We start from the raw sequence: 18,644 nt of genomic DNA on the forward strand, positions 1-18,644 counted from the left end.
AAATGAGATGAAGTTTAAAGATTTGTGTTTATGAGGATAATCTCCTTTATTTTCAAACAAATCAGAATCAAACTTAAAAAAAACTGAAAACCGGGTTTTCACGAAAACTGAGCTCCATTCTGAAGAGAAATGCACTCCATGATTCATAGTTCAGAGCTTATTTGTGAAAACATACTATAAAATAAGAAGCATTTATGTCTTACATGTATTAAAGTCAGTTGACCACAACATGAGAACAAAACCAATAGAGCTCAGGTTAACTGGTGAGATGTGTTATTTATGTCAAGCTTTGTTCAAAAGCAGCCTCAACGGAGGGGACACACCTCATAAATTTTCTATGGCCCCTATGAGCAGGTCAGGACGGCACCAATATTTCCTCTTTATTAGAAACAACACAGAGCCATAAAGGGCATCTTTGAGGTGAATTTGAAACACTGGAAACGTCAAGGAAAGCATGCTGCTCAGAGACCTGAGAGTTAGTCACACAATCCATTTCTTGCAGGCCCGACTTGTCCGTGAATTGGAGCACTTCCTCATAACTCTTGGCGACTCGCAAACTCCCCGTGCTTCATCACAGGTCAACTTTTGAGATGAACTTTAAAGGAACGTATAACAAATGATCGCAACAGCTCAGGCAATTCATATCTGGTGAAGTGCCATAACCCTCTACATATCCTGACCTCAATTTGGAGCCTGTGTTTTGAAGGCCCATCTGAGGTGGATGGTATCGATCTGAGCGCGGACTCTAGCAGCACCAATAAACAACCAGCTCCAGGCTTCAAGGATGAGGAGACACATCTCTATTTCAGCTTGAGGGCTTGGATATCTGAGTTGGGACGTCACGTGGCCCCAGACAGATGGCGAGGACACAATTTTCTTACGTCGCTCGCATCACATCCTGTGCTTTTGTTAAACCAGAGACATTTAAATGTTCCTGAGAGGCAAACGGGATCAAACGTTTTTACAGTGATGTGAAAAAGCTGTCAGAGTCATAAAAATATCTCAGAAAGCAACACTTAGTGATATTCAAGAACATTTGAGAAACAAATCTCCTGAGACAGAAAATATTTTCTCTGATTGAGATCTGAAATTAAATTTGACAGGTTTGTTCAGTTATACTGTTTTACAACTAGGACTGAGTTAGAATCCATGTTATTAGGCTTGGACCTACCTAGATTATTGGAATGAATGACTACATATAGATTACATTGAAATGTCTTGAGATGACATTTGTAGTGAATTGATATATAAATAAACTAAGACAAATTGAATTGACGTTCATCAGTATGGACAATGTTACAAAGCCATTTGTAAGCCATTTGTGTCTCCAGCAGATCAGAGTAGGAGCTAAAAAAACAGAAAACATGGAACAGTGGTGAACCTTTCCAGGACTGGTTTGTCTACCAAAACTACCCCAAGAGAGCATCACCAACTCATACAAGAGGACGTAAGAGAGCCCAAAACAACATCTTATGGCCTGCAGACTTCACTTCCCTTAGCTTGGATCAGTGTTCATGATTCAACAATAATGAATAGACTGGGGAGAAACTGGGCATTAGTGATTTGGCTAAAATCACTATTGACTGAAAAGAACATATTTGGAGAAAAACTCCACCAAGACTTTTGGGAAAATGTTCAGTGCGTTGACGAGACAAAAAAAGTGGAACTTTTTGGAAGTCCTGTCTCCTATTACATCTGGTGTAAAACTAACAAATCATTTCAAAATAAGAATGTACTGTCAAGTACGATGGCAGTAGTGTCATGGTTTGGGGATCCTCTGCTGCTTCAAGACTAGGAAAACTTGCCATAACCCGAAAAACCAAAAGTCCTGAAGAGGGATGTTCAGCCATCTGTAGATGACTTTAAGCTGATGCACACATGGGTTACTACGTCGCAGGACAGTGATCCAAAAACACAATTAAGATTTTGTATTAGCCTAGTCTGAACTTAAATCTCAGTCTCTTGTGTAAAAAAGAACATAACAGAATTCTTCCATATCAATGTTATCATAATTTATAATATGGAGGTCTCATTTGCTCAAGTTATCTTTGTCAGAGGAAATTATTTTGATGCTCTGGTTCAGCACAACAAAAAAAACAAAACAAACAATCTGGTGGGGCAAATTATTTTTCTTGGTACTTTACTTGAATAATTACAGATGATCTGAAGGGTAATATCATAATTAAATCTATTAGGTTGGACTTAATATATGTGATGATCGATTCTTCAGGAGCAGACAAATAGCATATCAAGATCTTCTATATTAGCACTACAGTGAAAAAAGACAGTAGTTCACTCATCAATAAACACAACAAGCCTACCAATACATTTGAGCAGACCTATGAAACAATAACCATCTGCAGGAGAAGGAGGGCAGGAAGTAAAAAGCAGCGGACACACACACACTACATGGCCATAAACAAAACATAACATACAGCGAAAGAGGCAGCCTTGCCGGACAGCATTATTTCTGTCTTGTTTACTTGCATTTCCCTCTTTGCTGAGAAAGTTAAATAAGTGTGCCTCATATATTTAGAGTCAAACTGAACTCACTTTGTGCTAAGCAGCTTGTCAATAGCAATGGGCGGAAAAAGCATGCAGCAAAAGAGGAGCTCTGATAAAATGGCTCTTAATTACCAGACAGCGAATGCTGGCCTTCCTTTTCCACTTTCCCCTCCGAGCTAAGTCAGGAGTTTGATTTCTGATAATGTGGATTGCTGACTGCGCTTCATACTGGCTGGCCCCTAAAGCAGAAGGACCTAACGTCAAGCCCTGGGAGAGTATGTTTGACAAAGTGCCATATAGATCCTGTGCTTTTCATCAGAGGCCACTGCTGGTGGAGGCATTAATCAGAATGCTTGATGGCCCTGCCTTGTTTCCCCTTTACTTTCTTGTAACAATTAGACAAAGTAATAATTTCAGGCGTTACATGGAAATCAATGGGTCTTTAGCCCAGCTGTTGGTCCAGGTATAAGTGATGAGATTAGTTCAGAAAGAGTCAATAGACCCGTAACGTTTGTGTGTCTGTTTGAGTCTGTGGTAAGTAGACAGAAACTGTTCACACCGTAGTTAATTTGGATGGTTTCCTTTCAGCTTTCTAGAGATGAAAACATTTGGTTGAAAAGTTCATCCCCAGGCCAATCAGGGGTGGGAAAGGTTGTTTTGTAACCTACTTGAAACCCAACCTACCACGGTGCCTGGCAGAGCACACAAGCCCCAGGGATACGATTTCAAGTTGCACATTTCTGCCAGATCGGAGGAATAGGGAGAAAGAGCAGGCTTTAACAAGTTCTTATCATTACACATAACCCAGGTCAACAGAGTCGGGTATCAGATCTGGGATCAGTGCGCTGTAAATTAACACAAGATGAGACTTCCCTTTGTCCAAAGATCGATGCCTTGTTGTTAGAAGTGCAATCAAAGCTGCACGGAGCCGCTGCTCCTCAATCATAAGGCCGTAATCAACAACAGTTTTAAGTGCTCCTTTGTTTTACTTTCAATTAAGCTCTAACGACTGATGCCAAGTGGAAACCTTTAAATACAAATTCTGTATTAATGATGTGAAAAAGGAGCAAAAATTGGTGCAGTTTTCAACTGCAGTTAGGCAGTGTGGATCAAATTTTTACAAAAAAAAGTCTTGATTTGCTTGATGAATTCATTAAAAATATTTGTTCTCCCCTAGGATCAAAAGATAAATCAGCTGCATAAACAGGGACATTTAGGCAACACAAACATCTTTAGAACTGTCATTTATTTCTGATAACAGATTTTATCTTATTACAATTATGCCCAAAATGTTTCATCCGTCATCATCCATTTAGTTTATCTACCAAGTATGCTTTTTGGACAGAAGATGGACAACCTGTAGAGAAATTAGAGATACGCCATGTAGTGGGTAATGGCACTAAATTAAAATATGCTTCTGTATAATTATCCAAACCATTGACTCAAGAGACGGCAGTAATGCAAGCTACCATTTAATACTAAAGAAGAAAGAAGTAGAAGAAGAGAGTAACTTTGAGCCAGGTGAGTCACAAGCAAATGCAAAAGGAACACTAGAAAGTCAAAAAATTCAACACAAATTATCATACGAAGCGGTTTAAAACTGCTGCGCTACAGTGTGTTCCTTACTCAGGTAAAATGTGTCAGAAATGTCAGAAATTATTAATTTAAAAACTCCCAAACCAAGATGAAATGTAATATATTTATTCCCAAATAGTTAGTTTATTTTTAAGAATAAAAAGGTTAATTATCTAAAATATTTTTTAAATTATCTTAAGCTGAACATAACATTTGAGCTGTTATGTTTGAGCTATGTTATTCATTTGAAAAATTTTAGATAACTTCAGAAAGTTTGGCTTTTCCAAATGCGTCTCTTATTTTGAAATTCCCTGAGCGGATGTTGATTCGGAAGAGCTGTACGTGCTGTTTCCTTAAAATTAGCTGCCTAGCAAAACATATCCTCTGTTCTTACATAAAAGTTTACCTAGGAACTCAAAAGAAAAATACATTTAGTTTCCAGTCTCAGGGTGTCCAGGTGATATGTCGCGACATTTTTGAGTCAGCTCCGTCTTTTACATTTTCACGTCATTTTAATTGGGGAGAAGCATTACAGGAAATTAGCTCCCTAGCTTCCTGACAACCGAGGAGGATTATGAGGTTCATGCTTCCGTTTTTATGCTCATTTTAAATCATCCTGTGGAAATGGACACCGAGCCGATAGTAATCCGTATAAAGACACCTTTAGGGGACATGGACTCGTCTGTGGACTATCCATCTGTGTTGAACTTCAACGACTTGCTGGTGAGTCAGTCTAGCTAATAGAAAACACAGTTTTTCTACATTTATGTAATTTGAATCCAGGCACAAATACCTATATCTGTTCTGTATGAGCGTATCGAGCTATTATACTGGTATTTTTCTCTAAACTTGTAAAATATCAGTAGGTGTCATTATATAATAAATCGCTGTTATTCTAATTAAAATCTTGGCAATTCACTCTGCCAAACATTTTAGGTCGCAATCAGAGACGTGATGCCTGAAGCCACTGTCACGGCGTTTGAATGTAAGTTTCTCTTTCTATTTGTAGTATTAGAAACAGGCACAGTACTGAAAGATTCCTCCCTGGAAACAGCCTGTGTAAATAACTTATAAAATTCGAGTTTATTTAGAAGCTCAGATTTCTATATTTCTGCCTATGCATGATGCTATCTGTTACTAAATGAGATTCATATCAGACTGTTTGTGAAAAGGTTAGGAGAAACCAAATGCCATTGAAGTCTATTGTCTTACTGTATCAAACAGGATGAATATTACTGTGTCATTGCTATTTTGTTTCATAATGGTTTTGCATCGGTATCAGTGCTTGCATACATGAACAGTGTTGGTATGTTGACAGAGTATCTCTGAGTTGCAGAACGACAGCAGAATAAATCAACAAAAGAGTCCAGCCAATTTGTACTTTTACAAAATACACTGTGTGCATAATTATTTAGCAAGTTGCACTTTTGAGGATTGCTTTTATTATTGAACAATGACAGTTCTGTGTATCCAAAGCATTAATAAACTTCGTATTTGTATATTTAAATAAGGAACAGTGAGGTGTGTTACTGTAGAAGAACAGTTGTGTAAACTAACTGAGTAGAAAACTAGTAGTGTGCAGAATTACTATGTAACTTAATGAAAAACATAATTTTTTATTCTATCTCAAGGATAAAAACATGAACTCAGTACTCTAGAATTTGATTAATACATGCATTGTTACAATATATGCATGTATTAACTGTAAATATTATGTATGTTTGATTAATTTGCATGCACATTTAAATCTGCAAAAAGATTTTATTTATTATTCTATTTATTTCTCTTCATGGTTCTGTAAAGCAAACGCAATCATAATAATTCATTCAGGCTGACGCATAAGATAAGATAAGATTTACTTTTCAATATTATCCTCTTTTTCTATTGATGTTCTAATCATCATTTGGACTAGTTGACTGTCTTAACAAAATTGATTGAACCAACTTAACTATGACCAACCTCATCCTGATGAATGTTAACTTTTGTATTTATGTTACGTCAGTTCCTCAGGGAACATTATATGCAAGCGGTAGTCATTGAATATAATCATCAGCTCTCAAAGTGTGTATGTGGAGGCTCAATTTTTATTGTGCTTAATTTAATATGCTTAGTCTTATAATCTATGACTCACTGTTCTCTGTTTGTGTTTCCCTTTTTTGTTTAGATGAAGATGAGGTGGGAGACAGAATTACTGTAAGAAGTGACGAGGAACTCAAAGCTATGCTGTCATATGTGAGTGTATAAATGAAAATACATAAAAACAACACTTAATTAATTGTTGTTATATCTGTGCACCATGTATGTGAAATGTCAAACCATCCAGTTCATGTTTGTCCTTAAAGGTAAACAGTCAGATTCAGCTGACCTTAATAACTCTCCATGTCTAGTATGCAAAGTGACATGGTTGTTAGAAAGTATTTTAAGGACAGATAAATAATAATCGGTCAGATTAATAAATTTGACATTTTCCATAAATGGTTTAAGTTAACTTAAATCATTTGAGCTGGAAACCTGAAATAAATATAACACAGCTAGAGCTCAAGTAGTTTGGTAAAACCGTCTTTAAAACCAAAGTTGTAGGCAGCAGAAATGCTCTCATACAAAATAACACAGCTACCCTCTCAGAGATGCCGTCTAATTCAGTGTATTTTTCTATTCCACCATAGTTACTGATCATGCCACGGACAGTAAGAGTAATGGCATGTAATGAGTTTCTGTATGAGGTACACTGAAAGCTAAATGAACTGTCAATTTTTATTATTTATTATTCAGTAGTTAAAGTTTTGCCTCATTAAAGAGCAGCCCCCCTGGGCTGCAGAATTGTTCAAAATCTACTTTCATCTGTGGATGTCTTTTACCCCCCATCAGCTCACAATGATGCTGCTACTGCCACAGGCACAATTTACACTCCTTGTTTTTTTGGCCATTTTTATCACTTGTGGTTGCTTTTTAATCATTATGCAGCATAGGGTAGCAATGTGATTAGACAAGAAAAGAGGCAGATGTAAGAAGGAGATGGAAAAAGTATTGACCTAACCCACAATCATGTTTTACTTGATGCTATCAGAGTGGTACTTCTGCCATGTTGTCCTATGTGTGGTGTGTCCTGTTTTATGTATTTTATCCACCAATCAAAACAGAGACTTAACATAATTTAAAAGCTGAGTACTCAAACAATCTGGACAATCAATCAGAAATGGTAGTAAACTGCACACTTTGATAAAGAATACATATTGATTCCTGATTGACCAAAACGTCTCAACTAGTCATCTAATAGACATAAATCACCATTGTTCTGATCTATTCACATTACATCAGGTGTGAAAGGTTCCTCGCATTTGAGGAGAATAGACCTCCTAACTAAAAGAGAGCAAAAAGTTTGCACCATTTTATTGGCAGCTGATTTAGGAGAAACTCAATTAATTCATTAATTCTTTGCCTAAACCTGAGCTGGGCATTGTGAAGAATTAACTTTTTACAAACTACTTCTCTGTCCAACGCTCGTAAGAAAGTCTGTAGGCAACATAATGGAGGAACACTGTTGTGACGACGTGCTGAAGGCGGAGTCTTGGAAAGAGCAGGAGCTTCTTAAAGACACAGAATTCAATTTCAAAGTGTCAGTTTAGGAAGTCAAATCTCTCTGAAGTCATTTTTCACATCTATATATGCTTTGCTCCATATGTATATATTTTAAACATCATTGCAGTATGTTTCTCCATCCACATCCATACATCCATCCCAATATTGTATTCACAGGTTCCATATTTGAAGTCCTAGCAAAGCGTGAGTATTTGCTCTACATTTATAAAAATGTAGCCAAAAAGGGACTAAGAACTTTTGAGAGATTTGAGTCGGAAAGGATTTTGACTTACAATGTAAACATGTGGGAACTCTGCATATATTTTCTTTCTCTTTTTATTTATTGATGCCAATCATATTCAGAGCATTTTTTCGTACACTTAGTGCTTTATACAGACGTGACGTAGCTGAACGTAATGGACGACCCTGACCTCCAAGCTTTCTACCAAGCACAAATATTAAGTATTCACGCTGCACTTCTGTGCCCACACATTTAAAAACTCATTTGTTCATGAATTTTTGCTAAATGAGTCCAGGAGTTCTGTAATGGCTTTCCACTCATGGGACTGCCCGATGTACAAAAAGCTGCTGATCACCTGGAAAATACCGAACACACTGGAATATAATTTAAACCACTCAAGTACATGTACTTTAAATGCATTTTTATTTTCGTTTGTGGTTGTTTGCTGTGGTTGCCACTTGGCCCTCCGCAGATATCCCAGTGGATTTTGACTTCAGTGTTATTAATTCCAGGTGAGCAGACAGCCATTATGTGAAATTAATAGGAATTACAGGAAACAGCATGTTGGGTCAGAGGTGGGGTAATTCATTTAGTCTGTCACTTTGTGAATGCAGGTGTTTCTGTTTGGATACTTCTGATTTTTTGGGGGGGAGAGGGGGTATAATTACTTATAAACATTTTCAAAATCAATCTTTCTGGGGTTTTTTTTTTCTTTCCCAAGATCTCTGCTTGCCAAAAAAATGACACTTCTGGTTGATCAAATTAATGCTCAAATTCACAAGTTAATTAACGGGAGTGTGCAGAGGGCATCTGTTCTAAAAAGTCTTCCACTTCTTTGCAAACATTGATTGCTGCTGCATGCTCCTGTGAGACCGGCTCGACTTCCAGGCATCTCTAATCATTGTTCGACACCTTGAAAGACAGACGCCCCTGTTCAAAGTTAAAGACTGCTCTATGTCAGGTGCTAAAATAAAACATGTGACCCCTCCTACCCCCCATCCACTCCTCATGCGGCTCCCCCTGGAGGGAGTGACTCTAATTCCATCGTTTTTACTCCCGTTTCCCCTTACTCTGCTAATGATGATGAGACCCACACTTCTCTCGTGTGTCCCTTAAGGCTTAGTGATACTGTTTGAGTTCGGACACTGTTTAGTTATTGGCCAACAATAGAGAGTGTCTTTTAATAACACACCTACTAAAGATTAGGTGGTAATTGCGGCTTTAATCAATAAGCCAGCTGAGCGGAAAATTAAAGGTACATGAAGCCCAATCTGCTCCCACAACCTCAACACAAATTTCCTTTTTTTTCCCCTTCTACTTCTTGTTCTTCTTCTTCTATTTTTTTTTTTTTTTTTTTTTTTGGTATTAGGCCGTATTGTTCAGATGTGGCCTAGTGAAAGTGCTGGAGGGTAAATGCAGAGGGCTAGGAGCGAGGAGGGGATCTGACAGTGATAAATAGGCCTTTTAATAACAGCTGTGCCACTTGGGTAGCCATTCTGATCCATTCCCATCCAAGCCGGTCCCATCGTCCTCCCTCCCTCCTTCACAATGAGAGAGCAGATTTGCATATTGCTGTGGCGACTGCCTTTTTCACACTGGATAGAAAATTAAACACAATGAACTCATGTAGGTTTCCTCTACATGCAAACATTGCGATGTTTTTGGTATTTTTAGGCGTTCGGATAGAAATCTTGAAAGGAAAACTCAAACGCACACCCATACACACACACACACACACACACACACACACACACACACACACACACACACACACAAATACACAGCCACACACACTTTTCCATTCGCAGAAGCTCACACTTTAACAGATGGTTTGTTTAACTGAAACATCAATTATTGCATTGCCTTGGCAAGCAGCTGAAAGGCTCCAGAGTGCGTCTGCTCGTGTTAGTCCTGTAGGATATGAGTGTTTGGTGAGCTGCTGACCTGGAGGAGAAAAGGGTTAATGCTACACTCCCTCAGAACAAGCCCACAGGGCATTGGACCTCATCGGCAACAGATTTCAGCACAGCATGCTCACTTTTATTTTTTTGAAGATGCGTTGGACTTATTCTAACCTAGCTAGAAAAAACGTCTCTTTCCCTCATATTTTAACCTAATTATTCTAGAAGCATTCAAGGATGTTTAAGTTGTCTTTTGTGCATTAATGGTCAAGCCAGTATTATTCTTAAATATGTTTTTTTTTTCTTCTTGATTTTAGTACTGCAACACAATGAATGAACAGCGCATGAGTGGACTGATGCCAGACCCGCTACAGATTTTTCCAAGAGGTACAGAGTCTTAATTTACAGTCACACGAGGTTAGAAAAAGGCTTCCAAGATATTTGGAAAACATGTCACAGGGATTTTGCTGTTTAACATCGAGGTGAGAGTAGAAGTTGCCAGTGAGCCAAATTTTCCTCTTACTGTTTTGCCATCTCAGTCTCTGTCCATGAGTTTTGCATCTGGTTTGCTAAAATCTTTAACAGATGTGGAAACAAAAGAGGGTTGCACAATATTAGAAAATAGTGCGATGGGCATGATATTAATAAATATTGCAATATTTTCCAGTTTTCTTCTTTCTTCTGTTTCTCATCTGTCTTTCCATCACTGTGTGACCTTTAGCATTTTGGACGACGTTATTAGTGTCCGATGGGAGGATCTGCTCCAAGCTGAGGTGTTCAATATTGCATTATTTATCCGGTTGCAAGTTCATAACACTTGGAATGTGTTTTTCAAGCCCTTATTTTTGTTAATCATGATGGATTTTCTGCTTGCAATGAATGAAAACATGACTTTTAAGATTTACGCATTTAATAGCTTAGAAGAGTGTGTGTGTGTGTTTTCTTTATTTTATAAATTTTATTTTAAGTTTTCAAAGTTTAGAACATACAGATAAACAAACAAACAAACAGAGCCCAGATGCACAGGTCAAAGCATAAAACATTACAGTTGACATACGGTGTACACACATAACAAATGTATACATTGTGCTGCGATTCAGTTGCATTTTGCAGCTCAAATTAGAAGTGCAGAAATTTACAACAGATCAAAAATAGAGCTGCACCCTTCCAGGGAATCATGACATTGTGAAATATCGAAGTGGTTGTGATTAACATACATTTTACTTGTTTACTTTCTGTTTTCCACCCTCATAATGTCCCCTGCTCGCTCCCTGAAATTTCTGATGTTGGATTTTTATCAGTTGTGGGCAAAAAAGGAGGGGAAAGGTCCATCTAAATGGCCCCAATATTGCAGAAAAGATGGTTTTTAATGTCTAGCACGTAAAATTGTACAGCTTACCCAATAATGCATTAGACCGGTGATTGGGATATCGCTGTGACGATTGTGATTCAGTATAGCCTGCAGCTCGAATTGAAAACGTCATTATTGTGTTATGCAGTGTGGAATATTAATGTTGTAAAGGACTGCGCAAAGTGTAATATTTTTTGGATAGGACTAATGCTATTGTGAATTCACACTTCATTGAATAATACTATATTTAGTTTTTGGATGGAGTGTGATTACATTTGATGTTCACTCCAGATGAACGATAGCGGCCAAAATACTAGAGTTTTTTAACCAAGTTTGCTAAACTGATGTTAGATCAGCTGGTCTTTGGTTCTTCTGCTGCAAGCAGCCAAGTCTATCTCCAATAAACTAGTCTATCTCAGTGGGTCAGACTAAAGAACCGCTTTGCTCAGGAGCTGGAAGCTGGTCCATTGTGATCAACATGTGAGGCCCATATTTAAAACCCCACCTACATACACACATATGCCTAATTTAAGAGTAAAACCACGTCATGTCAACATCTCTTCAAAGTCTAATTAACACTGAAATACCATAAACTCACTTAATTTTATATCAACCGTTTAAGTTGATATTAAAACTTAGAGTTGGTCAAGTTGTTTTGAGGTTTTGTGGTGAATCCATGAACTGCAATTCCAGCTTAGTTATTAGCTAACTTACTAACTAGTTCTCAGTTAGTCTTTTTATATTGCCCCACAGAGGAAAAAGATCCTACTTGAAACACTCTGTGTTACACCTGCATGGAGCTGGATTGATACCGATTACATCAGATATCAGAGGATCAGGGATCATACAGCTTTTCTGCACACTGGATGTGGCTGGAAACCGATTTAAAAAGGAAGATGTAGATATGAGGCCATCTGTCTGCAGGGATTCTGAGATGGATTATGAGATATGTGTAGTTAAACTCCCTTGTCCCTCTTTGTGTGTAGAAATTCACAATGAAAAAGCTGAAAGATCAAGCAATTACTGAAAAACAACAACCATAGTGATGGATAAGAAAGATGCCGATTTTCTTTCACCAATATATCAACATAAAAATCACTTTTTCAGTGAGAAATGATCACATTTTCTTAACGCCTTATCTAGCTCTGTAAGTATTTGCTTTTATCTCCAGCATGGTGTAGCTTCTTCTCTCAGTGGTTTTAACACACTTGCTTCTCCAGTACTTACTTTTTCAACACCACGTTAGTTTCCAGTTCAAAGTCATACAAGATCGCTGGCCTCAAGGGCGGAGTGATAAAACATTCTTTGTGTCTCTTTTGCTCTGTGAGAGTTGGTTTCTCCTTTATGTCCCCGCTCCCACTCTATGATTGTTTTTTTTTCTTCTTTTTCTTCTTTACCAGCTCTCTCAAGAGTCCAATATCTCAGTCACTCTCATTCTCAGACCAACCCTCATGTCATTTCATCACCTTATTCTTTTTTTTAAATTATTTATAAAGAACTTATTCCTTTTCAACACATTTGTAAATGGTCCAGTGATGTGTTCTACAATCTAACCAATTACTGTTTCAGCCGGCAAGACTCCAGGGATCCGGAACATACATGGCCTGAAGGTACCCATCTCAATAATTGTTTCGGCTGCCTTACACGGGGAGTGTGGGGGATGGGGAGGGCGGGAAGTGGAGTCAAATGGATTGGTAATGCTGTGTTCCACTTATTGAAATGTCAATTGAAGTCAAGGCTCTCCTTTCCTTTCACTCATTCTCCTTTTTCCATGTTTATGTGTGGGCATACGCGGCTCCGTCTGTCAGAGGGCTCGACTTTCTCCTCCTGAGTCGCTCTGGATTCTCGGGAAAGTCGTTTAGCATAACGGCGTTCCTGAGAAATCCTGATTCCCCTCCAGAGTATCGTGATCCGTAAGATAGGAGGAATATCAGCGTTGGTTAGAACAAAATCAGGCAATAAGAAGATGTCATTGTTCAACCGTGAAATTGTCATTACAAGCCCCCAAATGGCCTTTCCCCAGACCTTCCCCTTTTATGTTCGGCATATGTTGCCATTGAAAGTCGCTGCTAATTATCATGGGTTAAATGACTTGACACCTCCTCCATCTCTCCCGATGATCCATATTACATCCATCTGCATTTCAATGACAAACTCAACCCCCACTAAAACACCGAGTGTTTTTATTTAACCCATCCTCAGAGGAGCTTTTGTAACACCCACTGAACTGTGTCAGTTTTTCCTTTTCTTTTCCTATTTTTTTTTCTTTCTTTAAGGTCAAGGGTCTGTTTTGAGAAGATGTCGTTCTCCAGAAACCCTTAGTCGTTTGGTAATGTTTCCCCTTTTTTATAGCACAAAAGTAATTGGCTTAGAGGAACCTTGTGTGGCATTTAAATGAGGTTTTCCTGGGCACTAATTAAAGGGAGAATCCCAGAGCTTTTGTGAACCCAACACATTGGTCTTTTGACCTCAATTTAGGAGTTATTTTTAGTATTCCCTTTTCAGGTTCTTATCTCTTGATTTTTCTTTTTTAATATATATCTGGGCTGATTATGAAGTGCTCTTGAATAAACAGATACAGTTGGATAGACATAGAAATGAGGGAATAAAGTCCCCAATGAGGTATAACATTTTAATGCCTTAACTTGCCGATTTATTTTAATCAGTTTTATTTTTCTCTAGTGTAAAGCCACATTGCTGTACATTAATTTTTCCCTTCCTTCGCCTCTTTCTTACGAAAACACTGCACATTTATCGTTTATGAACATTTCCGCCTGCGTTTCTATTTGTTTGTCTTTCACTTCATGTATTAGTTTGTTTTTGTCACATTTGTGTTTGCTCACCTTCAGGTTAACACCAGACACAACCCAGCCAACGACTGCACTCAGGTTGTCCCAGACTCCTTAGCCAACAACAGGTGAGTTTTTCTCTCCATGAAGCTGATGTGACAGCGCATGGGTTAAGCTGCAGCTGCTTGGAGGGTAGAAAAGTTGAGAAACATTTGGTTTCCTTTTTCCAGTTTGAAGAAGTCATCCGCAGAGTTGAAGACGATCTTGACAAATGGGCAGGTGAGTCGTCAAAAGATATATATACTCTACAATATAGTATTGGCAGCTAATTTTCAGACTATGACGAATAAAAACTTTCTGCGCATCTATTTTTCATTCTCACATTTATAGTCAGGTATTAGTCTGCTTGTGAGGAAGAAAATTAAGACCTCAGCCTCTCGGATTTCTCCTGTAAACCAATGAACTAATCGATTTGTTGCCTCAAATCTCTTCCACGTCTTTTATCCATTTGTTTTCTCTCTTTTTACCTCACAATTAAATTGAGCTTAAATTTAGCAAGGAGCTTGTTTGAACAGTGTGCTTGAACATTTGCAATCTTGCTTAAATTATGTTTTGAATCCTTTTTTCCCCCCTTCGTTATTAAAAATAATTTCTTGGATACAGTTTGGCCTAAATAAATGTGCTTTCAGTCAGCATTCATCTGCATCTGCGGCCTCAAATTACATGCATAGCTTAATCTTTATAGCTATATATTTCTCACTGGCTGTCTGACATTAGTTGTAGCGATGGGCAACATGGTAAAGATATCATGGCAATTTTTTTTCATACAGTAAAGAAACAATTGCAATTTATTTCACAATCTACCTGAATAAAAGAATATCTGGTGATAAAAAAAAACATAGTGGAGCCAATGTGAAATAATGTTTAGAAGCATAGGTTATTCAGTTTGAACAATTTTGTCAACATATGTCAAAACACAGTTGGCATTATATAACTCTGCAAGCATGCTAAATCATTAAAGTGCACTGTAACTGCAAAAATGTAAAAATGTATTTTAAAAACAAATAATTAGATATGACACTTTTGTATCATGATTATTATTTACAAATTTATTTCAACTATCACAGCTAACTTTATTGTTACTATTAACGTTTGTAGTGGTAGTTGTAGTCTCTTTACTCATTTTCCTACGTCCATCATCAGTCCATGGCTTTTCCCTGGTTTTTCTGCCAATTCATCCACAAAACCAGAAACTATTTTATCTCAGCTGCTTAAAAGTTAATGTTTGAAGCTAAAGGAAAAGGAGGAAAAATGATAGTTTCTGAGTGGGAACATACAGTAGATCTTTAGTGAATTGAATATCCTTTAAAGATGATCCCATAAGCTGTCGGCTTTGACAGATCATCATCACGTTATGATCGCTTACAGTGTATTATCAATAGAGCCTCCCACCTCTACTCAGACAATTACTGCTGTTGAACACCATTCTTATACTCATTATATGCAATGAAGGAAGACAGAAGGTAATATAAAGAAATGCCACAATTAAGATACAAAATGCTAAAGTTTATTTCAAGCAAAAAAGCAGCTATTCTTTAATGAAACAATTGAGCACAAGAGTGCATCATCAACATTATGTAAATAGTTTCCTGCCTCGATAATGAGACCAACACCTCAGATTTTTATGTCCCAATTACGTTATGAAAAGGGATAAATGTTGTTTTGGCATCATTAAGTAGCAAAAAACAACTAGTGTGTAAGTTTAAAAATGACTTGTTGAATAGTTTCCTTTTTTATGCTTACAAAAGTTAGTGCTTTGGTCAATTTGCAAATATTTTTACGCATGTGTTGAGTTACCTTTGGTGTGAATGCCAGAATTCATTTTTTTGCAGTAAATCATCATGTTTTGGCTGATGGCTTATTTATGTCTTAACAGTCTTTTTTTGTTTTCTTTTGTTTTTCGATCAATAAAGTCCAGGTATATTCAGCTAAGTTCTCCAGAAATCAGAATTGAACCTTTAATGTTTGTTTTAGCACATTAGGGAATTTCTTTTGGATCCAGTTAAAAAATATATATTATTTTTTAAAAGAAAAGCAAGAAAGGACAAATAATGTTTTTTTTTTCTTTTTAATTCAGTTCAAATGAACTTAAATGATCAAAAGAGAAAAAGGCAGCTTGAAACTAACCATAAGTCACTGCCTTTCTCACACAAACCCAATATCCTTTTATAAATTGGACAGCAAGTGTAGTATTGATCTCCTCCTACTGCTCCTCTGTTTTCTCTCCGCGTGTCGCTGAACTTGGGCTGACCTGATGCCTGGCTTGTTTATGGCTTCCAATAACAGTGTAGCCCCTTCTGCTTCACACGGGCATGCTCTCCCTCCTTCTCTCCTAAACAACGCTGTCCTTCCACGGTACCATAACCTGCATATATGTGTTTTTCTGCCCTGTAGATAAATGCCCAGGACCTCCAATATCAGGAGCAACTTGGCCATGGAAACGGAGGCACAGTTTATAAGTGAGTATTGCTCAGCATCACAAGCACAACGTGACCTGCTGTAGATTGAGATGTATTGAAGTACCTGATCAAGCAACTAAAATGGTTTTAGTTATGCTAAAATGTGAACTTTTCATACTAAAAACATGTTGCTGTGCGAAGAATCCACCATCTTCTGATTCTCTGTTTGGTCATTCATCTCTGTGGTTGGTGTGACATCTATCAGGCTGGTTTGTGTCTCCATCTTCACTTATTTATTCTGGTTCGAAGGTTGCAAACATATATGATATTGATTTGGGGGCTATAAGGTATGACAGCCATTGACTTAATTGGTCTGGAGAGTAGCACTCCTCCCGCCACTGTCAAGAGCTCCATCCAGTAGACAAATGTATTACAGACCTGCTGCGTTATGACAAGGTTGGCATTTCTGTTGCTCTTCTATCTTTCTCTCCCCACCTTTTCTTTCCATTTCCCATCAATTCTTCGCAATTGAGCTGTTTTATTGAGATTGAAGTATTGATCACTGCTAAGGCTAACCTTGACTTGACAGAGCGCTCTGCTTCCGACCGTCCTCAGCAAAACCTGTAAATTTTCCCGTCATTGCGCCGGCAAAAACACCCTTTGTTTTGTTTTCTGTCTTTTGCCCGTTTGAACGTCTTTCACTGCTTTTAAAATTGTTTCGGTAGGCTTCATCCTTTAATAGTTAAAAGGGAATAGGATTGTTCATCAGTTTGGCACCAGAAATGGTTACACTGCACTGAAGAAAGCCAATAATGCAACCCCAACAAATTCTCTGGTCAATTTAGTCCAGTAAAAATCTATATGCATTGGTGCTGAAACTGACATGGTTGAAAGAAGAAGATTAACAAAAAATAGGGGGGTTAATAAAGCGGCTCTTGATATCGAATGAGTACTTTACTTATAAGTTTGTTGTAAAGTTTAACTTGAGGAAAACAAATTCCATTTAATATAGCTATTACCTACTGATCATTTAATTTGGGTACATTTAATCATCCTTAGCTGTGTTTTTGAGCCAAACTCTCCCAAGTTTGCCTTGCTAAATGTATTTATATTCCACCTTTACAAACCCTTTGGAGAAACTGAGGTTCTTTTTTATGTGCTTTATAATTAAGTAAGTGGAACAAAGTGAACGAAATGATGAGATAAATTTTAGCAGTACAATGTTTGACGAATGAAATAGATTTTCATTTGGTTGACAAACAAAAGTCCGTCCAGAACAAGATGTTCACATGGTTGCTTATCACAGGCCTCTGTCACACTGCTTTATAGTAATGTTCAATTAGAGAGCCGTTGTGTTTTCATGGAGTATTTACTACACATGCGCTGATGGTGTGGGCGGACATTGTAAGGTCTTATATCCTTGTCAGTTTGTGCTGTTTGGTGCAGCTTAGATTGGGTTCATCACATGTGAATAGAACTACAAACGGCTCCCCACCTATTAACCTCCTCCCCTATTTATGACCCGGAGTCAGTTCGACTCGATTGAACGTTACCAACCCTTCAGCTCTTCACAGCCACACGTTGACCCTGCTCATCCATCAAAGTCTGCCCCTCTCCCCCTTTTTATTACACACTGTTCACCAATCTGACCGGCGTTACAGCTTATAAATACTCTAGCAAGGACACGCATGACTCATGGATCTAGCGGGGCAATTAAAACATCACATTTTCTTGGCTGTGACTGTAGCGACATCTACTTAGACACCCACACCTGGTTCTTTAGCATCGCAGCCCATTTTCTCCATTGATTTAGTTTTCTCACCTCATTGATTAGAGTGTGTATTGAAGGGCTAAAGCTATTTGCTTAATGGTTGTGAGATTCTAGGATTGTATCTTGGTCTCTGTTAGTAAAATCTAAATCAGTCAAAGTGAAACACTCAGAATAATACAAGCCTCTTATGTATCCAGACGTATTTGCACTTACAGCAAAAGTCAAATAGGAGTGTCTTTAAAGTCTGGAAAAGTGCTGAATTTGATTGAAGTATTTTTAAGTTGGATAAAAACTAAAATAGCCTGGAGAAGTGTTTGTATTTCCAAACCTAATACCCCGTTTCCTCAATACAATCTATCGAGATTGTATTTTAGGCTTGAGTAGCATTAGTGATAGGCTCCTCTTAGCACAACTTGCACACAGTAGTCTTTTCTAGCGTCCAATCAGATCGTTTTTCAAAGCAAGAATGAACC

The 18,644-nt window shown here is 37.8% G+C and overlaps 1 protein-coding gene across 2 annotated transcripts in view; it reads left to right on the plus strand.

Annotated features, from left to right (window-relative positions):
* Positions 1-4,410: 4,410 nt before the first annotated feature.
* map2k5 (mitogen-activated protein kinase kinase 5) overlaps positions 4,411-18,644 on the plus strand; it is a 55,382-nt gene continuing 41,148 nt past the window's right edge. For both annotated transcript variants that reach the window (XM_044135216.1, XM_044135225.1), the window contains exons 1-8: positions 4,411-4,803; positions 5,017-5,065; positions 6,245-6,312; positions 10,119-10,188; positions 12,722-12,762; positions 14,002-14,069; positions 14,172-14,220; positions 16,396-16,460. In XM_044135216.1, the coding sequence (XP_043991151.1) occupies positions 4,678-4,803; positions 5,017-5,065; positions 6,245-6,312; positions 10,119-10,188; positions 12,722-12,762; positions 14,002-14,069; positions 14,172-14,220; positions 16,396-16,460 (536 nt within the window). In that variant the 5' untranslated portion in view covers positions 4,411-4,677. The remainder of the gene's footprint in view (positions 4,804-5,016; positions 5,066-6,244; positions 6,313-10,118; positions 10,189-12,721; positions 12,763-14,001; positions 14,070-14,171; positions 14,221-16,395; positions 16,461-18,644) is intronic.

Source organism: Gambusia affinis, linkage group LG02 (genome assembly GCF_019740435.1).
Source record: "Gambusia affinis linkage group LG02, SWU_Gaff_1.0, whole genome shotgun sequence".
NCBI lineage: Eukaryota > Metazoa > Chordata > Actinopteri > Cyprinodontiformes > Poeciliidae > Gambusia > Gambusia affinis.